Source organism: Amphiura filiformis, chromosome 3 (assembly GCF_039555335.1).
Source record: "Amphiura filiformis chromosome 3, Afil_fr2py, whole genome shotgun sequence".
NCBI classification, from domain to species: domain Eukaryota; kingdom Metazoa; phylum Echinodermata; class Ophiuroidea; order Amphilepidida; family Amphiuridae; genus Amphiura; species Amphiura filiformis.
The window spans coordinates 40644872-40672600 of record NC_092630.1 but is presented as its reverse complement, the minus strand read 5'-3'; the positions used below and the strand labels follow the sequence as shown (position 1 = coordinate 40672600).

The window sequence follows — 27729 nt, the reverse complement described above, 5'->3', positions numbered from 1 at the left end:
AGAGTGCATCCAATTTGCCTCATAAGTGAAATTCATGAGTGTACACAACACAACACATACATTGTTCACAAACAGCCCTACATGCATACATATCCGGGTGTGCCTCTTACCTCTTTGGTTTCTTCTTCATTTTTATGGTTGACAGTGTCTGCAAGTTCTGTTTGTAAGTAAGCCAAGGCCTTGATAGGGTTGGTTTGTGCCATCTCTTGAAAGCGATGTTTCCTAATAAGATATCGACACCTTCTCATGATCTGGTCTCTGGTGGGTCTGCAAAGCTGTTAAATGTTAACACACATTTAAAGAGTTTTAAAATTTATACCTTTTGACAATTGTCTACACAATAGAGAAGTAATTTAAATTTTTTTCTTCTATCATGATAATGATCAAGAAAGGTATATTAACTTTGTTTTGAGGACAACGGGGCAATTCAAAATAGATATAATCCGACTATACTATGATCAGCTTGTAATAGGCGAGAATTATTCTATTTTTGTTACTGCATAAGTCAATTAAGTACCGAATTATGCTCACGTAAATTCACATAAGTCAGTCACACAATAAGCAATGTGCACTTCGTGTAGGTGCTGCGCCTAGGTGTATGTACGCCATTCTATTAGACAGTGCACGATCTGAGATCACTCAGACAATATTTCAATTTAGTTTAAGGGTGGACGAGGTATTGTTGGTCAAAGCAACCAAAAAATCGATTGTCATTGTCTAAATCAATATATTATATAAAAATAACACTTTGATGTTTTGCAAAAGTGTATTCTACAAATCGTATACGTTGAAAACTTGCTTAATTTATTGTTGCTAATGAGTTATGTACGTTTTACAAAAGTGGTGTTGTTTCAGCCCTTTTTACAACATAACTCAAGAACCACAGGACCTACAAAGTATATCTGTGATATTTGGATTCTTCTACACCCTCGCTATGAATTGAGCAATGTAATTTTTACCAAAGCTCACTACCATTCACAAGATGCTGTGAACTACCAAATCGCAACAATTAAAAATAGTTGCTAACCTTAAGGGGTGGGGTATGAACGTTTGGACAGTATTTATTGTGGGACATTAGAGCACATCAGACATATCAAATTGCATTCTGAATACAAAGAATGTCCTTCTGATATCAAATAATTTTGATTTTTTGAAATTCGCACTGTAATACACATTTTATGGCAAATGATTAAAAATTGATATTTTTGATATTTAACAGTACTCGAAGTAAACTTTATAAATCTGATGATTTATACTTAAAGTGTATGTAGGTGGGATGAAAATCCGACGATCAATTGAAAATTTTGACCTTTCGTATTGAAGATATGGATTTTTTTTCCAAAAGCACCAAAAAAAAATTAGGTCTTTTTGGGAAAAAAATCCATATATTCAATACAAAAGGTCAAAATTTTCAATTGATCATCGGCTTTTCCTCCCAGCTACATACACTTTAAGAATATATAAGATTTATAAAATTTACTGTTATATATAAAAAATGTGAAAAATATCAAATTTTAATAATTTGTCATAGAATTTGTATTATATCGTGAAATTCAAAAATTAAAATTATTTGATATCAGAAAGACATTCTTCGTATTCAGAATGCAATTCGATATGTCTGATGTGCTCTCATGTCCCACAAAAATACTGTTGAAACGCTCAAAATGCTCATTCCAGATCCCTTAACCCCCTGAGCACTACCTGACAATCTAGCATTGCCTCTGATTGGTCAATTACATGATATTTTCACTTTAATCATCAATCAGAATGGAGCTTTGCAAATAATTCACCCCAATTTTTAGCATGGTGAAATTATTCTAACAATGTTGCTGATTGGGCTAATTGATAATGAAAACTTCTTTTCAGCCAATCGGCAGGTAATTCTCACGGGGTTAATGAACTTGAAAGAACTGAAATTCTACTATAATACATACCTGTAGTACCCAGAAGTCGTCCAGTCTGGTGTTAGGGGGCGCATTCTTACCACCATGATTACCCCCAAATAGGTAATGCTTTTTATGTACATGATCGTAGACTAGTTGATGAGCAAAGCGTGGACATGGCTCTACTGTTTGTCGTTCATGCCAGTAGTTAGGATCTCGGTGCTCATTTTTGTACACACACGACCTAAATAAAGTAGAAGTAGTAGATGAAACATAGCGCTGACAATATTAGTGAATTCAATTAATGTTAACATTACTTGATTACTATACTAACATTATAATGTTGTATAGACACCACACCCAGGACTTAGTCAGCCAGCCATAGACGCTATGTTTTACGGGCCACATTTGATATAATGTGGCCAATTTTCTCTTACCAATACGTATGCATCAATGCGGCAGCAATGCACTTTTCCTATCTACGTCCGGTTTATGTGCTGTATAAATAAACCGTTCCAAATCCATGTAGCTGCTTTGTCATGTTTGTGAGACAGTTCAATCAGGAAATAAACAATTAATATAACCAAAATGCAATCCAATTGGCCATCATAAAAGAGCAAGATCGCATACAGAAGTAGTCATCATCATGCTTTGATCTTGGAAAGTATGTACGTCCCCTAGCGTGCATATTAATGTATGACCCCCTTGTTTTACGCTTCATTTTCGATGTTTCACAATCAGACAATGATGGCGAACGGCAAGCAACCAGGAATATGGTTCGCGAATTGTTATTGGCTCAAAAGCCTGTCGCTCCATTACACAGCTCGTCGAATCGGACTCGACTAGTGGACAGCAAACCCGACTGGGAATAATCTCCTAACTTCAACCTGTCTAATATCTCATACTTGTTGATTCATGTTTTGTTGTTAATACGTAAATTACTCTAGGCCCATTACTACTGAACTAGGGCCTACATTCTAGAAGTACTAGGCCCTACTATTTTTTTCTGTTGGTCAGCACTGACACTAATGCTGATGTGGCATTTGATCTTGTGGATAAGCTTATGATGTATTCATGTCTGAAAAATGAGCTGCAACATATCGACCAAAATTATTGCCACTTTCATGATTTTTAAGAAGCAGCCACGAACCAGGCGGTGCTACTCCTATGGCAGAATGAAGCGTTTTTGTGTATTTTTAAAATTGGTAATTTTTTGGTCTAATTACGGTGGTTTTAACAGCTTTGGTGTCATGCAAAGATTTGCTTGAAAGTGATACAAGATGTGTAGATGGTGAGAAAAAAAATCACCTGCCAATTTGTGTAATTTTTTCAAAAGAGCGTTTTTGACTTGGATTTGTGATCTGGAAACCCCATATACTTTGCACACGGAATGTTTTTGGTATGTTGCAAAGTTCATCAAATCAGCGGGAACAGATAATTTGTTTAAATGTGATTTTCTCTCACTGCATAAATCTGGTTTATGATTTAATTGATTGCAAAAATGCTATTTAATAAGGTCAGATTTTTTTTTTTTTTCATGATATTGGTCTTAACCAAGGTGATATTTAATGGGAACATTGGTACTTTTGTCAATTTTCTTGATTTTTTGTAGAAACACTAAATTACCTCAATTCTAGCATTTCTTTTGAGCTAACTATAGGTCCAATTTCAACAAACAAAGTCTCATATGAAAGGTAATCAAATCATGGTGGGTGGGCGATGAGGCGTCATGGTGGGTGATGGGCGTCATGGTGGGTGACTTTTAATAGCTTTCTGGTTATTCTACCAGTGGTATCAGTATGGACAGCAGTTGATGGAATGGGATGTCAAACGGGCCAGTGCTAGGATAACTGAAGCAGCAAGCAATGAAAGGAGAAAGAAGTTTCAGATACTGTATGTACTTACTCATGCAAGAAAGTACAATTTGGAGTTGGGTTCCCCAGTGCCATAGGATGGTGACTGGTGTTTTTTGTAGTGTTTGGAAAATTGATCAGACACAACAACACATTATTCTACGGCATAATCTTTAAATACATTCTTGGAGTATAAGGTATGAATCATGCTTCGAAATTTGTGATTTAGTAATCATTATTATCCTTGCTTAATATGACACAATACAATAAAATGAGGAAAAGTAGTTTTAGTGCAGAAATGGAGGAAAAAATTTGATTGATAATGTCATGTGTCTGGTGTGTCATGCATGTATATACAGAAATGTATAACACTTTTGTGCTGGTTAGCTATCATAGCGACAACACTGGTTGACCCATTCACCACACATTGTGATTTCAAACTTCCAATATACTTCAATCAAAGGGTTCTTATTTCTGATCCAATAAATTGCACTTACTGTGTACGTTTTGATAACCAACTCTGTTATCTTTATCAACACTAAATGAAGACTGCTACTGTGAACTGGACATCCAATCACCTATTGATTTCTTGGTGGTTGACTTGGTCTTGCCAGTTGATTTTTTCCCCTTGGATGTTTTGATTGATTTTTCACAGGGAGTAGCAGTTCATCAAAAATGTGAGAAAGTTGATATTGACCTTCATCTCTGTTCATGGTGGCGCCCCTTCTCTTCATTCAGTGTTGATAAAGATAACTGAGTTGGTTATCGAAACGTACACAGTAAGTACAATTTATTGGATCAGAAATAAGAACCCTTTGATTGACTTTATTCTACCGATCCTGATGAATTTGTTCAACCATGTTCCAATATATTGTATTTCCATGTATAATGTGCTTGATCTACAAGATCACATGAAGACTACCACATTATCTGTCATAGATGGATTATAAACATTCCTATACCAGTAATAACTACCATTATGAGAAGCTTGACATGTAAATTTAGTAACTTACCATCTATTCTGGTTAATGTAATAGACCCAAAATGAATTCTTGACATCCTTACTACTCTCCTTCTTCTCTTTCTCTTTACTCAAACCCTGTATGGTAAAAGGAATATCACATATATAAATATTAGTACAAGTATGAGAAAGGTTTTTAACACAAGTCAACACATACATAAATGACAGCCAGTGAAAAAATTTCACTGACCATTAGTACAAGTGTTTTACATACATTCCATTTTCAGACCAATAAGGTAGGTGAAGCCATTAAAGTTAATTGATAAAATATTATTTGATAGCCAAGGCTTGCTCTACTCTGCACAACCACTACATAGCAAGTAGCTCTCTTATAATGTTAGACATTACACCCTTTATCAGACTTCTTTGGCAATTTGTTGCCGCCACAGTGCATGTCCTGCATAAATACAGTAGCAGAGTCTTGATTGGCTAATTGAATCACAATCATGAATAATCGGCACCTCATTCACGTGACCCTGACATGACCTGGTTGGTTCTTTTCTGTGTGATGGGCAAGTCACATTTGTTGGCAAAGTATGACAGGACCTTGCTGAGTGCTTTAAGTTTCCATGCATACTATGTAGTTATGAAGTTATAACTGAGAGGTCTACATTGTAAATTTAGTTGACTTTACAGCTGTTTGGGGGAAAATTAATTCGCTTACCGATAAGACATGGATTTCATGGAGCTCAGGGTCTATTGTGGCTCTCTGTGTGAAGCCTGCAGCAGGTACTGGAAGGAAATGTAAACATTAAAATACAAGTTTATTATAAACATATTTGTATTCCTGATACCAGGTTTTCTTGAACATTAAAAGCCTTCAGATAAATTCCAAGACATTTCCAAGACATTTAGTGTTTAAAAACTCTAAATATCTTGAAAATCCACTTAAATTGTGAACAAAAGCAATGAATTGTGACCTGCTCCCACAAAAAAGCATTAAATCACCATGGCACTATAGAAGATACAGTCCATTAAATATGACAAAATTCAAGAGAAAAAGGAAATTCTGGAAGAATTAATGAGCCATCCTACCATGTTTGGTATGATTTTCAATGGTATAAAATACAGATTTCAAATCTGGAATATCTCAGAAAGTTAACTTCATACTCATTTTGTGAAAGCAGGCCACAATTGAATACCTGAGTGGAAGAAGGGCCCAACTCCAATTTTATTGCCAGCAGACTGATCTTCCTTGTGTGTTAAAGAGGAATTTTGTTCATCCATGAAATCTGCTTTTCCAAACAACAAACTTTCTTGCTGACATATTACATGTTATGCAATAATGGATAACTTCACAATTTCTGTAGCTATTTCTAACACATTTGCTTACGGAACTGGCACTTGCAGTATATTAGTGGAAGAAGGGCCCAACTCCAGCTCGTATAAAGACCTGTACTGTTGCCATGGAAACATCATATATGATTTCAAATATATGTAATACTGTATGTTCATGTATTAAAGGTCCCCTGAAGATGAAAACATTCTATCTATAAAACTTCTCCAAATAGTATGTTTTTCTTAATATCTCAAAAACAGTTTTGATGGAGTTGGGCCCTTCTTCCACTCAGGTATTCAATTATGGATGAGCATTTTAATTTTTAAATCCTAAATGACTTACATCTAGCACTGTCCTTCTTGGAGCCATCCGATAAGATATCTACTTGATCGGCATCTACTTGGTAAGTAATGAAATCACACAGGTAGTCTCGCCCTCGCTGACCTCCAAATATGTACAGTTTTCTTGTGTACTGAAAAGAATACACATTAGAAAATACAAATTCATTTGCTTAAATTGGCGTTTAAGATGTAAAGTTGTATTGGCAAATTATTTCCAAAATTGCAACTGGTTTAAACATAAAGCCTAAAGTGAAAACATACTGATAAATGGAGATTTTCATTTTGTCAGTTGTTATATTAAATCAATTATAACTTAAATGTCTTGCCTCATGAATCTGTGTTAAATGATTCCACCAACCTGTGCTTGTAAAAAGGCCATAGATTTGTATAGCCTAAATTACAAATTACAAGTCATTAGATTACAGAAAATAAAGGGTGATCAAATACACCACATAAACCACTTGACATCATTCAGAGATGCAGCTTTGTACAGATCAGTGGTGTAGCCCTTTTTGACAATTTTTGTTAAAATTTCCCCCTAGAAATTTGCCTTGCCCCCCCTGAAAAAGTCCTGGCTATGCCACTACCCTAACCAGTCACATCAATTTGAATTAAATTGAATACATCAGGAATAGGAGATCAGTGATAACAATTAAAATTATTCACATATATATATATATATATGCTTACTACAACAGAGAAATGCATAGGTTGAAGAGCTTTCAAATCTGTAAAGAATGTTAACTTTTACTGGATATAGGAGAGATCATGACACACAGGCTGGGAGGGTTTACAAGGGAAGCAACTTACTGGATGGAAGAGCATGGAGTGACAAATCCTAGACTTAATCTGCTGAACACCTGGATGACTTGTAGAGTTACAGTCCTGTCTTAGTAACTTCCATGTATTGGTGGGTATATGGTATGAATAGAGACCACTAAAAGCACCCTCACTTGGCCTCTCATCAGATGATAATGTGGTTCTCCTGAAGATTTAAACGTAAAAAAATAGATAGTAGGGAAAATAGATAGTAGTGGCAGGCTCACTTGTTAAAATTCAACATAAAAGTTAGCCTGGATCCCACAATGAAGTTTTAAAGCAAACAAAAGAAAAACAAAGACAAGTACAAGAAAACGGACACAATGACAAAAGGAAAGCCAAAAAGCTACAGATGTCAAGTCTATTCCTAAAAGGACATTCAGAGATTCATCCCTCCCAAACTACACTATTACCCATATTGCCAGTATATTTTGCACATTTAGAATGTTTCACTAAATATATAGTAACTAACTCCTTATGAAGCTGGTTACATCGCAGCATCCAAACCAGACCTCAACAAAAACCACGGGAGCCAGCCCCTACTAACAGCCTTGTTACAAATTCAGTTAGGTCAAGTGGATTGGGTTCATCGCCCAGATCACATTTCCCGAGTAGCGATACATCATCCAGTACTACTCCAACATCAGTGCTGAAGAAGTGTTGCTTGGATGAGCCACGAAAATTTCATTTGTGAGTTGAAACTCCTTTTGCTTGTGTGAATATTTAATTTATCTACATATATGCCTACATTATAACCCCTACAATGAATAAGCTAGAAACAGTGTTTTCTCATCTAGATGGAAAAACCTGGCATTATTTATACCTGGGCACACAAACTACATAAACCAAATACTTTTCTGTCACAATTGTTTTAACATCCCAACTGCCACTTTTTTTAAAAATACAATATGTTAGATTACTAATTACCTTGCTAGAATTCTGCCTCCAAATACATATATGGTAGAAGTATCAGTGTCCATACACATCTGATGATCAAAGATAAGTTTAGGCCCTCCCTCTGAGCCTGTGTCATCACATATTAGTGTCCATTTATTGGTGTCTATATCATACACATAGAAATCACTCTGAAAATGAAGAGCAAAATCATTGATATATAGAAAGATTTGTGCATATGTGGTATGAGCTTGCATCTGTGAGTAAACATAAGTATACTTACAAATAATTCAATTTCTTCTGCTTTCTTGTCAATGTTATCAACATTGAGAATTTGACAGTTAAATATTTATGTCAAAAGAGTTTGAAGTATACAAGTACATTCAGATTTATCTCTCTTTTAGTTTTGAAATGGGTTACCCCAGTTGAAATCCATACATCCCCTACATGGAAGACATGACCTTAATCTCCCACACAGTGGGTGTAGTTTTCCAATGGAGCCACACATTCAGGTAATCCCATTTAAAATTCACACTTCCCGTGTGGCAGATTAAGATCATGTCTTTCATAGAGGGGTGTGTGAATTTCAACTAGAATAACTTATTACCTAGGACACTTATCACATTCACAATTAGGCCTAAAAAAGAAAATCGTTTGATTGGCGTAACCCGACCGACCCTAAAAATAAGCCTGACCCTAGATTTTTTTTTCTGATTTTTTTGCAAAAAATGAATAAAAAAATCAAAAAAAGATTACAATTTTAAAAAAAAGCTTAAAATGCATGTAAAAAAAATTACAAAAAAAAATTGCCGACCAACCTACCCTAATTTTTTTTTTCATGTTACGCCAATCAAACAATTTTTTTTTAGGCATTAGTTGGGACACTTGACGTTTTTAAGGTAAAATGCATGTTAATTATGTACAAAATGGGAAATGTTAATATATTTTTTACAGCTTTCTCCCTCCCCTCCAAGCATGTTGGGAGTAGACTTATAGCACAATTATATACCACTCCATTCAGTACTCAACATTGTTTGAAGGGAGCAGGGATACGTAAAATGCATAAAGTGTCCAAACATTTTCACGAATGATAGCAGTTATTAACGCATCAAACAAAAGATGTTTCACAACTCTTTGATTACAAATACGCATTTCAGAAGAAAGTTCACACTTGGCTGTTAAGATTTTATAATCTAGCATGCACCATATCAAAATGTAGTCAAAAAATAAGGCTTGAAACAATGTTAATTTCCCGGGAAGCAAGCTAAATTTCCCACAATTTATAGTATGTTTTTATATACAAATAAAAAAGACACAATTTCCCACTAAACACCAACATTTCCTGGCAAGGAGCTTCCAAAATTCCCCACTTTTTCGAGCCATGGTCAAAACGTTATTGCTCTGGGTTGTGGCATCCCAAACCACCTGACTTACCTTGAGTGGAGAGACATTTCTAACCCCTGACTCCAGGTACCTGCCTAGAGTAAAGATCTGCCTCCTCTGAGGATCAAGACACATCTTGTGACATGAACGAGCACTTGGACCACCCTGTATAAGGAAAAATAAATAAATCTCGGATGCTGTCAGGCTGACAATGTCAGTTTACAGGTGCAACATAAGTTGGTCTCCTCAACAATATGTACCAGTAATCTAATCCCCTCAGATATTGTACTATCCTACACAAAATTCTATCCCACCCATTTTAACTGGAGTAGAATGAAGTTTATGTGTTAAAACAGAAAAAGCAATGACTTGGCAAACTACAGTTTTAAATCTAGATATGCACAGGGCTCTCAGAAACTATATGGCTAAATTCACAAAAGAAGACTTAAATTAATGAAGACATGTTAGTTATCATCAGCCTACTATGCTAATTGCCTAAGTCATTTTCTGTAATTTTGAAAACAAATTACAAAAGATGGTTCAAGCATGCATCAGTTACGTAATCGTCCTAATCATTTCTGATTATTCTCTTTCATTTGTCTCATTATCATTTGTCTGTGTGCAAAGATTGGTGAATAAATGCATTTAAATGCATGCTTGAACCATATTTTGTAATTTGTTGTCAAAATTACAAAAAATAACTTAGGCAATTAGCGGAGTAGGCTGATGTTAAACATTCATAATTCCACCTGTTGATTCCTACCTCTTCTGTTGTGTTTTTAGACAAGCATGTCCACTGGTTAGTTACTACACTGTAACACCAGAAATCTGCCAAATCGGTTGAGCCGTCCCAGCCGCCAAATAGGTATAGCACTTCTGTAAACATAACACAGAACAAGTTTATTTAAAAAAAATACGTCTTCTATTTCATTTGATAACTACAGCTTCATACTGAAGGTTGATAATAGATAATTGGCAAAAGAAGTTTTAGCTCTTGAAATCTCTAGGAAGAACAAGTAGTTGCTGATAAATAAACTTTTTAAAAATGCTCCTATCAGGCTTCACCATATTAGATATGTTATCTTTCAAGAGCTTTAAAGCTCTGTGCCTAGTTGCAAATTTACAAGCTACTACCATACCAAAGGAGTGTACTGCATAGGACCACTACTTAAGCCTTTCGGAACCCCAGCAAAGGAAACACTACTGATTTATAGTTATACTATTTCTACAAGTACGCCATCGGTTATCACAGTACTGGTGCAACCCGACCCTGTGTGAGTGGTCAAACTTTTGTACTTATCACAAATTCCCGTCCAGAAAGCCTTTCCAATTAGCTACTGACTAAGTACACTTTTCAGTACACTCTGGATATTGACATGATATGGATTTGGAAATCCAAGTTCACATTGGCACTTCATTTAAGGGGGTACTACACCCCTCGACAAATTTGTGTCTATTTTTGCATTTTTCTCAAAAACTAATAACACAGTGGTAACAAAAATTCACGTATATTATAGGGGCAAGGAATCAATTACTACACTGGAATTTCAGTGACCCAAGACAAGCGGTTTGTTATTTATGATAAGAAATAAGATAACGCTAGGATGTACCTCGTTTCCTATCATATATACTGAACCGCCTGTCTTGAGTCACTGAAATTTCAGTGTAGTAATTGGATTCCTTGCCCCAATAATATACATAACTTTTGTTACCAGTGTGTTATTATTTTTGAGAAAATGCAAAAATAGTCACAAATTTACCACAGGGTGTAGTACCCCTTAAAAAGCTGTGTGACAAAATAATATGAAAATCTGACCACATCGTCTTCAAATCACTGATGGCATCCTCTTACCACTATCTGAATCAATACACATTTGATGTCCTCCTCTCATGCCTGGTTTGTCATCCTCATTCACTGTGTCTGCAGTGTTAGCGTATATAAGACTCCATTTGGGTTCGTAATCTCTCATACTGATGTAATGATCAAACAGGTGCTCATTTGATGCTTCTTGGATGAGGCTTTCACACGCCTCATAGTCACCACTCAGCACCTACACAATACAATGACAGTTACACAGTCATTTACGCACTTTATTTTAAAATGTAAAGCGATATTATGCTGTCTATCAAAAGCTTGTCTGATGCAATAAATTGCACTTACTGTGTACGTTTCGATAACCACTTATCTTTGTCAACACTGATTCAAGAACTCCTCCTATACCTTTGTACAGGAGCCAACCGTTGTTAATCCGTGATGAATCCACACTTTTACTATAGCGTATACGCGAACGCGAGCGAGACTACGCTTTACGCGAGAGCGCGTAAAATTTGTCATGTTTGGAACCTGTGTGCGTATGCAAGCTTTACTAATTAAATTCAGTATTTTTCAGCGGCTAAACATTATAGTTTTATTCTGTAGTTTTATCCCAGTTTTATTGCTGATTTTAGCAGAAAAATCATCGAAGTTTTTGGAAGGCTGAGTGGCAATGATTAACTGACATTCCTCATGAAATAATCATGTGAATTATACGATCTTTCGCTTCTTTTCGTTGTTGAAAGGATTCAATCATGTTTCACCGTTGTTCATCACCGTTTAACAACTTCGCGTCCGCGGCGTCTGCGTGTTTACTCGCCGGGCAGCTAAAGCTGCCCTCGCGAAGTAAACCACGCAGCCGACGCGGCCGCATCGTTGTTAAACGGTGATGAACAACGGTGAAACATGATTGAATCCCTAAATGAATTTTTATTTTGACTATCCTCTACAGTGTGATAGACGACAGGCAGGTCTAATATTTTGAGTAGTGGATGCCGGCTGCCCACTACGATTATTCGTTTATTCTCATTCTTAGTCAGTTAAATATTATTGTAATAACTGTAAACTATTTTTTCAAAGCAAAAAAAGTTACCGTCATAAAAACTCCCCTTTTCTATAATAACGAAACTTGTTTACAACTTCACATCTTTTGTTGCGTGTACTGTTAGCGTGTGCGAGTATTCTGCACTTCGTCTACGCATACAACGTGATACATACGCGCACCTCTATGAGCGTGCTACGAGTTATCAACACGCGATGATGACGTGGGGTCGCTTCTACGGCCTGATAGGCGACACCAGAAATCATGCGATTGTCCAATCAGATTATGTGTCTACGAACTAGACCACTCCCACTGACTAAGAATACTCTGTAGAAAAATCTGTTTGCAATTTTGTTAAAAACATGGTTGTCCGACTCTAATTATACAAAGGGAAAATTACACTTTTTCAGCAAAAAATTTCATCTTGAAAAAGGAAATATCTGATTGATTTCCCCAATCATTCAATTTGTCAATCCAGTGACATTTAATCACTGGAAAGCTCCACCTTTACAAACAGTGTGTTTTTTTTATCAACTTGAGTAGCTGCTTGAATGAAATTAATCACTGACCATTCTTACAAATTTATCATGCAGATCTGCAGTGTATCTGTTGGTACCAGTGTGCTTTTTTGTGAACTTGTATGTATGGATGGAGATTATCACAGACTCTTCTTACCAATTATTACACAGATCTGCAGCGTTACACAGATCTGCAGCGTATCTATCTGTTGGTACCAGTGTGCTTTTTTTGTGAACTTGTGCAGCTGAGTGAACCAAGTTTACGACCATTTCTTACCAATTTATTATGCAGATCTGTCAAGGTTGGATGTTCCAAGGAAATCTTTGTTTTCTTTTGCAACGTCTCAAAGGCCTCACTATAGTTGTGCTGTCTAAAATGTTTTAAACATAGTCGTATTGCCTCTCTCTCCCTGTGCTGTTGGGTCAAAGCAAAAAAAAATGGTATTGGTAGTACTAAAACAGTGTTACACATTTGTGAGATGATCAAGCAAAATCAGTTGTTTATTGCTAAACAGATTCTGAGTTATAGTCACAGAAGTGGCAACTTCTTTGTATATTGCTGTTTTCAGCAAACTGCTGCCTAAACAAGATTTTACAACAGTGTTTTGGAACACATGATCAGCCCAGCGGGTCAGTTGCCTGATGAAGTCCGGTGGATCCAGACGCTTAACATCGCCAAGTTGCAAAAAGTTAAGTTCCAGTATTTGATCCAAAACTCTATTTAAAACTACTAGATGACTAAGAACATTCACTCATTTTACAACAGTGTTCTTATAAAGTCGTCCGAGATATACCATAACCAATCCATGCCACCAATCAACCATATTTTGAAATTTTGGTCAAAGTTAGTTTGCAACATCTACCTTTGTTTCACAAGTATTCTCGCTGTCTGCCATATTGAGAATCACACCAGCAATTATGGGAAGCTTTAACATTGCCTAATCCCTATCCTGAATCCTTGTACAAAACTGAATATAGGTCAAGGTTATATGTTTAATGAATGTCAGCTATATCTCATGGTCAATATGACAATATAATGTCCAGATTTTGTGTTATTGTTCCTAAAACCAATGACCGTGAAACAACAGGGGTGTGAGTGACCTCTATTGACAAAAGAGGAACTTTGTTCAAAAAAGAGGAAAAGCACAGAAATATGCTCAAAATGGGCTGAAAATGAAAGAAAAAGCTAAAAAACAAATTTCCAAAAAAGAGGAATTCAGCTTAATAGAGGAGATTTCACACCCCTGAAACAAGAACACATGAATAGGGACAAAAGTGAAGCATTCTGGTGGTCAGTTTTGTCCCTAGTTACGCACCTCCTGTCCCTATCTACACCCCCTTTCTACCAATCAATGTCGTGTGATTCTTGACAGCAGTGCCAAATTATCACGATAACAACATTGATCAACGGCCACAGGAAATTATTATGAGTACCATACTACAATGTAAAAAAAAGTGCTCCAACAATCTTGATCAAAGTCATTGTTCACAAAATATGCCCAAATGTGTCAACTTACCCTATTATATCTAAGTAATGCTGGTTGTACAATCTCTGTATCATCTGTCCCCATTAGTTGTAGATACCATATACTGAAGTTAAAACTTGGACCATGTGAGAGAATAGGCACTGTATTCAAGAACAAACGAAATGTGTGAAAAAAGCTTTTTGGACCTAGCTAAATATTTTCAATTTTTGGGGATGAAGATTGTAAAGAGTATGGAGAACTAATGATTGTTTTCACTAAAATGCCAAAATATTTTAATGCAAAACATGATGACAACTTTCCAAAGAGTTGTATTTAATTCATATTTCCAGTATAAGACATTTGATCAGATGAAGGGTTCATTTATTTTTTAAACATAATAATGCGGTGTTATTGCTTCCTACTTTCAAATTATATTATGCTAACATCATGATGACAAACTGTATTTGGAGCCAGAAACAGGTTAATCAAGAACTACACAATCAATTCCTTGTCCAGCAGAGATGAAAAGAATCATAACATGACATACTTAAGGGCTTGGATAGCGACGTTTGCACAGTATTTTTTGTTAAACCTGAGAGCACATCAGACACACCAAATTGCATTCTTAATCAAAGTTTTAGGTCTTTGGGGGTAAAAATATGAAAGGTCACAATTTTCAGTTGATGGTCAGCTTTGTCTTCCAGCTACATACACTCATATCACTGGATTTAATAACTTTGCTTCGATGACCGTTAAATGTCAAAAATATCAATTTTAATAATTTACCATAAAATTTCACAAATAAAAAATTTAAAAAAATAAAAATTATTCGATATCACTATTATCAGGACATTCCTCATATTCAGAATGCAATTTGGTGTGTCTGATGTGCTTTCAGGTCCCACAAACAAACATTAAATATAATACAGAAGCAAAATGTAACTCACCAATTTTAATGAATCTAAAAGGCACTGCATGGTCATTTACTACATACTTCAGAGGGAACTTTTCTGGTACATGATCATTCTTCAAGCCACTGAAAAATAAAAATAAAAATTGCATGGTTATATTTGAGAAAAGATTGTCACACAAACACACTGGTCAGCCACACCTACCCACCCACCAACACCTACAGATACAGGTGTATCATTTTCTGCATCTTTTCAATCACAACTGATGCACAAAATGGGTGTATCCTTGGTGTCAGATTTTCATTAGTTAGTCTAATAGAAAGACTCCATTGAGGAATTACGCAGCTTACAGAAGCTCTATATTCTCCTTCAATAGAAAAAAACAATAAAAAAACCATTCCATTAAATATGAAAAAGTATAATTTGTTTTCAACTTCAGTAGTAACTCACCTTGACAGTAACTCTACCATATTTTCTTCTGTGAGACCACCATATACCATAAATTTTCTCAAGTTGCAGACATGCGTCTTCTCATACTTGCCAAAGGTGATACTTTCCACAAGGGAACACTTCTCAAGTTTAAGGATTAAAAACTATAACAAGACAAAACATGAAAATCAGTTAACATCAGAGAAATAAGCAGATTATGATTGACATACATTATTAACATCTAGCTTGAATGTACAATGAATCATGCATATACAAATGATAATTTCTAACACCAAATTAATACATAGCAACAGTAATACATCAGAGCCAAAACAAATTGGGAAAAAGCATTTAATTCTGTAGATGACTCAGCTTCTGGAAGCTTATTAAGTGTTTGAACTAGCCTTAACCCAAATTTCTTCTTGTTATACTGTAATATAGTTATAAATTGAATTATTCTAAAATTATTATTTTGTTTTGTTGTTCAGTCTCACATATATACCATTTTTGTTCACATATTCAAAGACATTTTACAAGTCGATTGATTGCAACTGAAAAACATTACATGTTAAAGTGCTTAATTTGAGCCCATTTTATAAAATACATGCTCCTGGTATTGGTATTACAAACTCCAAGACCTGTTGAACTTATATAGAGCTGCATTCTTTAAGCCCTTCCATAATATGAACCATGTGTTTTCTTCACACTGCTCCACTGCAAATGTTGATAAAAAATATCCTAAAAACTTTGAAATAAATTACCGGTACATTATACGTGTATGTTATGATCTTACCTGAGGAGGACAGTTGCTGTCTGATGACCACCTAGATGACTGGTCATGAGGAAGGTCATCCAGAATATTTCTGTGAATCAACAAATGTTCAAAATATTAAATAAAAATGTCTGTAGTTTATGAATTTATTTTTAAAACATTTATGGCCAATTATCCTGAAAGATTTCATTCATTCATTTACTTTACAGTTCATTAATTAGAGTGACTGTTAACGGCTGTAGACCAAGCACCAGAGGAAAACGTGATAGCGGTATTCGTGGCTGCAATTGCGCTTTTTGGATGCAATTGCTGGGTTTTTTTTTCAAATTTTGTGTTTTTTTTACTAAAATTGAAAAAAAAAGGAAAAAGAACCTAAATTACTTGTTACTGAAGGTTGGAATCAGAGAAATAAAGCTGGATAAAGTTGTGTATACATTTTAATTACTTTTGCTTCTATTGAACAGCTAGCAATGCATGTTAATTCAGTATGTGCCTGGCTGTTCAATAGAAGCAACAGTAATTAAAATGTACTTTATGCAGCTTTGAAAACAAATTTTCAACTTTTTTTAAGGTGGTACTAGTACTACACCCCTGGCCAATTTTATGCCAATTTTGCATTTTTCTCCAAAATTATAGCGCGTTAGTGACAAGTAAGATATATGTATGTATATAGGGGCAAGGACTTCAACTACTGCACTGGAAATTCAGCAACTCAAGGCAAGTAGTTGATCAAATATTTGTTTTCCCTCATTTTTGACTGTAACTCCACAACTGTTGTCTGTGCTGAAATAAAATTTCCATTGCAGTAGTTGTAGTCCTTGCCCCTATATTATCTTACTTGTCACCAATACGCTATAATTTTTGAGAAAAATGCACAAATACGCACAAAATTCGCCCGAGGTGTAGTGTAGTAGCAGTATTTCTCTGGTTCCAACCTTCAATAACAAGTAATTTAGGGTCTATAACTTTTTTGCACAAAAAACGCCGAAATTCACGAATTTTGGGTATAATCACGAATTTTAGGTTCAGCAGCGAATTTTAAAATTTTGCCAAGATATCCATTTTTTTACTTTTACTAAAATTGAAAGAATCCATGGCGATCTGCAATACAATCCATGCAGAAAAAAGCAGCGTGCAATTTTGACAGTCGTAAACATGAACCCGGAAGTGAGCACACAATTCAGGTCACAGTGCCGTCATGTACATGTATAAAGAAACCAGAACATGATTGGCTGATTATCATGTTGTGAGTGGGTAGATGTCCAATCACTGCATTGGTTAGAAACTTTTATTGATTAATCGGTAGTATTGATTAATTTGTTAAAAATCAGCAGAGTTGAAAGCTGGTTGTGTTTTCGCGATGGCATCATGGCGAGTGTTGAATTCCGGTGTTGAACTTGAACGTAATTAAGTTTGCTGAGTGAATGAGCTGATCAAGTTGACTGAAGGCATTTTACGGGAGTCACTGCGCGAATCGACTTGCGTCAAAATTTTCGAAATTCCACCCCTGCCGGGGAAAGATTTCCGATTTCCCCCAGGAAAAAGAAAGGGTACAATGTACCCTGATTATGATGAATTAGCCAAAAACTGCTATGTACACAAAATTTGTGTTTGTGTGTGTTTCTTTCGCTTTTGGGCGACTTAAAAAAAAAGACTCCAAAGTGGGACATTTTGTCCGAAAATTCAAATTCGCTATCCAAGTGATTTTTGTGTGCTACTTTGAAGTTAGTATGTTCAAGTTTGTGCAACAATTGAGGGGACAGTCTGAAAGCATCTATTTATTTTTTTATGACACATGTACTACAGAATATACCCACTTTGTAAGAAAAGTCACATAAAACTTTATTTGTTTTTTAGGTATCTAAAATAATGGTTATCAACACTACTGTAACATTTAGAGGTAATCTGTGACATGTTTAAAGACAAACAAGCCCTTTAAAGTATATCTTTACCATCAAAAACTGAAAAAATATCATTTTTCATATTAAAAACACTGATTTTTACTCACTTGAGGGGCAGAAGTTTTCATTCTCAAAAAAATTAACTGTAGTTAAACTGTTTAACATACCTACATTATAAACAATACCTGTCAGAAACTATTCCAAAAGTTTCAAGTTCATAGCATAATGCATGACAAGGCACTGCAGGATCCAAAATGTATAAATACCATATTTGTACATGGTGTTACACTCCTGACATGCCAACTTTGATAGGAAATTGCTATTCTGTGGATCTCAAAATCCTTGTCTTGTTTAGAAATCAAGTATTTAGATTGTTCAACATATATGAAACATAGAAAAGCTCATTCTACAACAATTATTATGGGTGTCTTTGAAATTTTTTTTTTTTTCTGCAAGAATTTATCTCAAGTTTTTAATATTTTAATGATAATTCAAAACAAATATCAGTAACACCATGTAAACTTGCCTTTAAAATGTCAACATAGTCTTGTTTTAACCATTCTGAAAATGTGGAGCTAATGCTTCATTCATTTCTAAGATAGTTTAACACCAAGACACATAACGTACTTTGTTCACTTTGTGTTACCCTCCTGACACACCAAGAGTGGTAAATACTAGCAACTCTTGATGATCACAAACATTTGACATTGTTTAAAAAAATAACTGTTAGGGATGTTAAAGTAATGCTGACAATCATAAATATATTAATTATACATAAATTAGTTATAAAAAGTACAAATATGTGGCTAAACATAGTGCCTGTAGGTACTTAGGCAAGGTGAAGCCCTGTTTTTGAACAGAACACATTAACATTGCCATGATTTTTATTTTTGTTGGTTATTTGTACTTTAGTTTATATGATTACATGATATATTATTGATAATATTGCCATAAATTTCACTTTACAATTGTGCATTGGTGTTGTTTTGTTGTCAGGAGTGTAACTTTAAAATGGTGTTACACTCCTGACAACCAACTTAATGCACAATGAAGCAGACACATGTAACATAGCATGTCTGTTTCCATCATTATTAGTTTATTTGCACTAGATACAACAACAGAAAAATATGATTGCTCAATTTCATCAACAATAACATTGTCAAAATCCAGGATAAAATTCAATGTTACACTCCTGACATTCTTAGGGTACACAGTTTGAACTCAAATTTATAATAAGAAAATGTAATTTACAAACATCAATTTAGCATTGAATGAAAGGTAACAGAACACCTATTCAAAATATGGAAACTGGAATTTTCAGCTGTTGATTAATATTCTTTCTTGAGTGATTTTGTTGCTAAATTAGAATTTGACCCCCTTTTTGAAAATGTTGACTTCATTGGTAGATGACACATTTTTTTGGTACTTACAAAAGATAAATTACACAGATATTTGGTAAAATTATAATATGTGTACATTCATATCAAAACGATGCACTTGTCGGCTGCTACATATGTCTCATTTCACATAATGGCTAGGAATAAATACTAGACTCATCTCCAAAGTGGAAGGTCACTTCAAATCATCCCAAGTCACATGGTTCAGGAATACAGAGAACATCCTAAGTAGACAATTTGACTTGGGGATGATATGAAGTGACCTACACTTGATATGAGTCTGGTATTTATTCCTAGTTATTATATGAAATGAGACACATGTAGCAGCCGACAAGTGCATCGTTTTGATATGGATGTACACATATAAGGGTACATATTACTGGAACAAATATCAGGAATCAAATTGAATAGGTCTTACTTTTGCTATAGCTTACAGAAATTTCATGTTGAATTTCAATGTCCACAAAAAACGTTACCCTCCTGACCATTTTTTGCATCAAAAATTCTCATTTTTTTTTTCTGAAGCAGCCATAGAAAAAAAATTCTGGTAATGAAAGGTGGGCATCATAACTCATATTTAAGAATAATTACCTGCTCTAAAAATCATTTCAATTTACAAATATAGGGTGGAAACTGAAAGGAGTCATTTTTTTTGAAGTCGCCCTTTTGATAGCCAGGCTCACATCACACACAATAGGTGGCGCTATTCGTCCATAGGGAAGTGGAATGTGCCTGTACGGTCCAAAAATGGCTTTACTGTGGGGCTCAATGGAAAAAATTACTAAAAATTAATTTTGACAACCAAAACCTAAGTGATGTTGACTTATGTTGGTACTGGCATAATAATGGATTCATAAGCTATCACATAGTGCAATCTATGTTCCACCAAGTGGACCTTTCGTTAAAGCGCCAAAAAGCAATTTGTGTGCAAATCAAGACCATCTAAAACAGCTTTCTTACAGTAAAGAATAGGAGGTCATCTGGGGTCACATACAGTAGTGTACATTGTACATGTGCCTGCTGTCACAATTTCACACACAAAATTTTGGACAATTTGGTGACACTATTTTTGTCTGTAACTTCAAAAGTATATGCACTAGAAACATGATTGACCCCTTATTGTTTAGGTAATTTGATTCTCTTTCAAATGAAAGAACTTTCAGCTAAAAATATTGAACTTCAAAATTTTATGAACATACCTACTTTTGAGAAATTGCCTTGATGCCCTCTTGATATATATTATACATGTAAACTACCGTGGACCGCACTGCACCATTTAACATCTGGGACAGCAAGTTTTGCTTTTAAGGATGATACAGTATCAAGAATCAACTTCAAGAATCAAAAATCTGGCGATCTTTTCCTTTAGACCACCCTCGCTATATAGGGACTAAATTATTACTTTTGCATCAAGGTTTACTTTTGCATCAAGGTTAAACACTTGCCAAACACTTTGAAGTCAAGGTTTAATGTACATGTATTGGAAGGAGGGCAGGGCTTCGATAAATGAGGGAAATTATGGGGTAAAAAACAAGGTTAAAACAACTTTTTGAAAACAAGTGAAAACAGCTATTCTGCTTGGAAGTTTTTGTCTCAAAAAACAATTTAAAAAATACCGGAAAAGCAAGAAACATACCTTCATAAAATCAGTATCACTTCTGTCACATAAAAAGATGATCAGATGAGTAGAAAGTGGCAGGAATTTGAGAAACGAGAGAATTTTTTAAGGAAAAATACATCGTGTTTTTCGAGAAATTCGCCATCTTGAATAAATGCAAAATTGCGTCATGCAGTAAATACTGTCAAAACGCGCTTGGAAATGCTTGATACGCGAGCGTAAATCACCGTCAAAACGAGCGTGCATCAAGCACTCCTGCTACGCGAAAGTTTTGGAGTTTACATCACCGGTTTTCCATTCAGCTCTTTTACGTCAAAAATTGCGATAAAAACACGGATTTTGGAACAAAATAAAGCTTGTTCGCTGAAATAAAAGGTATGTTTGTGTAGTTAAGAACATGTTTAACCTTGATGTGAAAGTTTAATTTAATAAATTCGTAATTTTAACCTTATATAGCTCGGGTGGTCTAAAAGAAAAGATCGCCAAAAATCTGATCATGGATGGACAATTTGTTGTTAATCCATGATGAACCACAGTCCAGTAGCGTATACGCGAACGCAAGGTTTACGCGTGTACACACGCGCTTGCACGAGTTACGCATGAGCGCGTAAAATTCGTCATGTCTGGAACTTGCTCGAGAAACACTAGCCACAAATGCCTCGAGCATTCGTCTGCTCGAGGCATTCGTGGCTAGTGTTTCTCGAGCAAGTCTGGAACGTATGCGTAAACATGAACTCTCTTAATAAATGTTAGCAGTAGCAGCTAAATATTACCGCTTTATTCTTTAGTTTTATTGCCGATATCAACAGAGAAATACTGATCTTCAAATGACATTCCGAATGAAAGAATCATGTGAATTGAATCATGGATTCATGGTGAATTAGACATGTATCTTTAGCTTGTTTCGTTGTTGAAAGGGATTGTTTCACCGTTGGCGTTGTTCATCACCGATTAACAACTCACATCCGGCGCGTGAGCATGGTTTACCGCCGAAGTAAACCACGCAAAAGCATTGTTGTTAATCGGTGATGAACAAGGCGAACGGTGTTCCATGATTGAATCCCTAAATTAACAATAAATAACAATGATAGAAGTGAGACTTACTCTGGAACATAATTATTTGAGTAACTTGAACATTTGTGAATGCTGTATGTAAGTTTGTGTGGTGATGGTATGCTGTCATCCGACGATTCGGCCATTCTATTGAGTGTAAGCTTATAACGCAATTCAACGGGACGTAACTTCAAGAAATCCATGTGACAAAAGACCAGTTTTTCACTTCACGTTTTCTTGATGATTCTTGCATTTGCACGAATAAAAATCACCTCACTGTATTTCTAACATTCTAAACTTTAATGTCACAAGTTTTAAAGACAAATTGATGTTGGTATCAGTGCAAAACCTCTGATTTTCTGTTTACTTTCGGCTTCGATTTTTCAAACAGCCGAAATGACGCAAATGACCTGACATGACCTCGGTAAAGGTCACATGATCAAATATTCACCGTTGACTTGGTGTACAAAATTTTAGTAGGCCTGGGCAAAATCGTTAACGCCTACCTCTTGTGCAGAGGAAAAACTAGCTATGAGCAAAAATCTAAGGGAACGTTCATAAATACCTTGGTGGGGGCGGGGGCTGGAAATTCCAGGGGATCACAAAAGTTTCGACCTTCCAAAAAAGAGGGGGGGGGGGGGGCAAAAAGGGGGTCAAGAAAGGGGGGCAAGAAAGTTTTGACACCCATAAGGGGGGATCAAAAAAGTTTTTTTGTTTTTTAAACATCAATTTCATTGGCCAAAATATTGTTGTAAAATACAAAATCTTTGCGCGCACATTGTCACAAAGCCCTTTTCATCCCGATCATGGACCGGATCGGAATCAAAAGGAAAAAGTTTAACATACAGACAGAGAGGGGGGGGGGGGGTCAAAACAGTTTTGACATACCGTACCGAAATCAAAATTTTGACCCAAAATGAATGTTCCCTAAATGCCCGAAAGTACCACTGATTGACTTGAGCTAGCGTCGCTATCACCCAAAGACCATTTTTCCCGAACACGAATAGACGAATCCATTTTCACGCATTCCTATGCCTCAATGGCAGCCATAGCTGGGTCCCCCCCCCCCTTAGGTCTATCCCACCTAAAATGTGAAATGATGTGGCCTTGGCGGGGATATTAAACTGCATTCCATCACCCGTGTTACACCGTAGACAAAAGAATGATGAAAGTTTACAACATAATACAATTCAACATCGATTTTTAAGCGGATTGAATCCACCCAATTGTGCAGTAACACCAGTTTGGTGCAGACGGGACCCAGTAATGGCCGACTGAATTCTGACCATCACTTGGCGCGCTTGGGAGGTAGAAGTCAAAAAAGTTTTCGACTATTTTTTTTTTGAAACTACTATAACATTAACAATAGGTCTATTACGTAACAACAGCACAATTTCGTAACATAATAATCTTTTATATGACTCTGGCAATTTGCCGACAATCACACATAGCATTGACTATATACATTTGCCGACAATCACATGGTTTTGACGACAACAGTCTATTTTTGCCGACAAATTTGTGTATTGGGGGTGTCTATACTGGGCCTAATTGGAAAATTGCTGAGGGGCTGTGCACTGCCAGGTGTAGGCATACTCCAGGGTGGTGAATTCTCAAATTTGTTTGCAAATATCTCCCAACTCCTCCCCCTCTTTGACTTTGCCAAAAACTCCTTCCTTTCGACATGCCAAACAAATTTGCCCCGGCCCCCCTTTTGAAGGGCCAACAACACGTTAATTATAACAATATAATAAACAATACAATAATTATGACTTTATGTCGAACTTTGCTCTGTTGACCTACAAACACAACAAATTTGGCTGATTCCATTTAGGTGCAAGCTGGGACATGTGTAAACATTATTACAAATATGCAACAACAAAAAATCAGGTTTGAAAAAAATTAACCAATTTCATATTAGGGAGTGTTCATAAATATTTTGGTAGGGGGGCTGGAAAATATGTAGGAGGTCATAAAATTTTAGGAGTTCTTAATAGGGGGGTTAGAAAAGTTTTGGGTGTATGAACAGGGGGGGTTAAACAGTTTTTGGGCACGTAGAGGGGTGGGGTGTAAAAACTATAGCAACATTAGTCCTGAAGCAAAAAAATATAAAATAGCCTGAAATTTTTTTCACGCGCTATGCGCGCAAATGTTCCAGTAAAACCAGAACAAAAGTTCATTCCAGATAAGGGTATTTGATCAAGTCCTCTATGTATTTTGATAAGTCTATCTATAGTCAAATATATAAAAGTATGCAGTGTTAAAAATTGTCTTGTTGTCTGTAACTTAGTTTTGAGGTTTGTGTCAGCACTAAAAGGTACAATATCTTTGTTGTTCTTCATGAAAGTTCATCTGTGTTGGTATAAATCATGATTTTGATTTAAACTTTTGATCTGACAACAAATGAAATGAAACAAATTCCGAGGTAGGAATTAATTCCTTGTGTTTGGATCAAAAGTTTAAATCAAAATATCTATGTTCTTCTTTAGTGTTGACAATTTTTACAATGTTTCATGCAGTACAGATTATTAATTTATTATCACTAAATATATACAATTAAATCATGTTGCATTACAATCATAGGCAGAGGAAGCTTGGAGAACTGGGGTACACGTTTCCACCCCTTAATTTTTCCATGGGGGACATCCCCCTAAAATAGGAAAAAGCAATAATTGCCCTATGCAACTTTTTTAGCACATCGAAAAGTATCGTGTTTTCATGATGCAGTCATGTCTACAGTAGAATTCATCTCGACCTTTGCAGGACTTAACCCCATTAAAAGCTATTAAACCAAGATAACACTCATTGAAACAGCTCAACTGACTAAATCGGATCTTCTCTGGTTGTGCACAAGTGTCTGTTTTCATGTGCGATATCGCAATAAAGCTGGTATTATAGCTTCAGTTGGGTAACCGATTATAAAGGAAACGAAAGGAAACAATGGTATGTGTACCTTTGTAATTCACGAAATGAGACAATTGCCTGCTTTTTGTAAACCAGCATTCTTGAAAATTAGCAACATAATGATTGTTGACTTAACACGGTTTGGAAATAATTTCTTCATATTTTTGGTGTTATCTGTCGTTTACATATCCTTCCTAAAACACAAAAGTGCGACCCTCTCCAAACACCTAAATTAGCTAAAAATTTAGGACATGTTACAAAACTATATTGTCTAGAATTTTAGAAGAGTACTTTTAATATTGGCCGGTTATTTTTCACACAGCGACGTTAACTAGGCAATGTACTATTACCTATAACATTAACTAAAACACCAAAGTACGAATATTTCCAAACATCTAAATTAGCTATAAATTTAGGACATGTTAAAAAACTATATTTTCTAGAACATTAGAAGAGTACTTTTAATATTGGCCGGTTATTTTTCACACAGCGACGTTAACTAGTCATATCCCCATACTTTTAACGTAGGGCTATTTGTAGAGGTCACGCGTCAATGGGAAAGAGCACTGTGTATTGTGTATAGGAAAACGGACAGTAACTGCAGTATGTGGACCCAAATAGGGTAAAATTGCACAATTTTGCGCTTCGCGATCACACGAACTGCAGGCATGAGAATTTTCCTGCTTTCGCAGGATTTCCTGCTTTTTTGTGGTCCAAATTTCCGCACTTTCTTTTAATTTCGGCACCCGTTTTTGGTCTTTTTAGCCTCATTTCACGCGCTTTTTGAGGCTTTTTCAAACTTTTCAGGTGTTTTCATGGATGATCATTCTTGATGCCTGGAACTGGCCCATCAACTAGCAAAACACACCATTTCGGCAGTAGCGTAGCCGGGGGGGGGCAGGGGGGAAAGTGCCCCCATGACAAGAGGAGAGGGAGTGATACTTCAGCAAGGAAAAAGAATAAGTACAGAGAAAGGAAAATAAAGGAATGATTAATAAATGCATACTGTAGTTTCTGTTCATTTTCCTATGCTCTCACCATCATGGCGCGTGACCTCTACAAACAGTGTATGTTGTAGATATAGGGCATTGCCTAGTTAACGTCACTGTGTGTAAAATAACCGGCCAATATTGTTTGTACTCTCTGAAATTCTAGAAAATATAGATTTGTAACATGTCCTAAATTTTTAGCTAATTTAGATATTTTGAAATATTCGCACTTTGGTGTTTTAGTAAATCGAATGCAACTTTTAGTGACTATAACTCACTTGTGGACTTCTCTCTTCAGAAGGTCATTAAAGCTCTTGACGGATATTTTTTGTACTTGCTGTCAATCAGGAATAATGTATATATTACATGTAGGCTAAAAACTGAGTAGGTGGGGCATATGCAAATGTTCGTACCTCCTAAGGGAGCGATCGTTATTTATGACAGAGTGGGGGGAATGGGAAAATTTAGGGGGAACACGAAATTTTTTGGGGTCTTTAGGGGGAACCTGAAATTTTAGTTGAACCAGGGAGGGGGTTTGTTAAATTTTAAATGGAGAAAATTGGGAAAACAAGGGGAACGCGAAAATTTTGACCGGACGCACGGGGGGGACGCGAAATTTTTGTTGATATTTTTCCAAAACGCCCATCCCCCGCCGTAAATAACGATTGGTCCCTAAGTAACAAATAACAGCAAAAACAACTCCACTGATATCTGTCCATAACTTTGGTCAGTGAAGCGAGCCAGGGGATTTCAAGTGCGTGATTATTGATTGGCAAGTGCCATATTTGGGCATAAGTGCAGTCCACCATTCAATGTGGAGGATGGGCGCGGGCTGGGCTAGACTTTATCGATTGATTTTGCTTGAGTAATTTCCTGTTAATCAGGTTTAAGTACTGCAAAGGTCGAATCATGTTTGCTGTGCAGTATAACTGCACTATGGTATAGGCCTAATAATAATTACTATAGACACTAAATACACCCCCACATAGGCCTAACACCAACAGCACTAGCCACGATTTCTCCGTGTTACAAAATTTAAAATCCGTGTTACAAATTGTACGATTCCGTGATTTTACGTTTTCCACTATAAAGCACTAGTTAAAACAAACATGTTATAAAAGCTTATAAAAGCGTATTTTGTCTTACCTTTTACTGAAGTATGGCCAGAATCTTGCATCGTAGGCCTAAAATTAATGCTAGAATTGATTGTTTAATGGTTGATTACTACTAAATAATTGCTTTTCTTTGTTTTATTTTGCAAATCAACACAAAAGTTAGACATTTTATAATAATAATGAAAAATCATCACAATGTTATAAATAATAATAATAATGTTAAATCATTGACCATTTATAATAATTATAAAATTACCAAGTAACGTTTTTAAAACGTTTTAAACAGGTTAGGCCTATATTTTTGGGTTTTGGTTTTGGTAAAAACGTT

At 35.7% G+C, this 27729-nt stretch overlaps 1 protein-coding gene across 2 annotated transcripts in view; it reads right to left on the bottom strand.

The window, feature by feature from the left end:
- Window positions 1-22812, bottom strand: part of LOC140148515 (muskelin-like) — a 30564-nt gene extending 7752 nt beyond the window's left edge. For both annotated transcript variants that reach the window (XR_011858490.1, XM_072170500.1), the window contains exons 1-16: window positions 22445-22812; window positions 16446-16515; window positions 15674-15816; window positions 15260-15348; window positions 14364-14473; window positions 13124-13261; window positions 11326-11524; window positions 10237-10349; window positions 9525-9638; window positions 8124-8281; window positions 7188-7362; window positions 6379-6508; window positions 5422-5489; window positions 4750-4835; window positions 1935-2127; window positions 111-275 (exon numbers count right to left, since the gene is read on the bottom strand). Coding sequence is in view for 1 of the 2 variants with exons in the window: in XM_072170500.1 (XP_072026601.1) it covers window positions 111-275; window positions 1935-2127; window positions 4750-4835; window positions 5422-5489; window positions 6379-6508; window positions 7188-7362; window positions 8124-8281; window positions 9525-9638; window positions 10237-10349; window positions 11326-11524; window positions 13124-13261; window positions 14364-14473; window positions 15260-15348; window positions 15674-15816; window positions 16446-16515; window positions 22445-22596 (2103 nt within the window). In the remaining variant the exon portion in view is untranslated. The remainder of the gene's footprint in view (window positions 1-110; window positions 276-1934; window positions 2128-4749; window positions 4836-5421; window positions 5490-6378; window positions 6509-7187; window positions 7363-8123; window positions 8282-9524; window positions 9639-10236; window positions 10350-11325; window positions 11525-13123; window positions 13262-14363; window positions 14474-15259; window positions 15349-15673; window positions 15817-16445; window positions 16516-22444) is intronic.
- Window positions 22813-27729: the final 4917 nt, after the last annotated feature.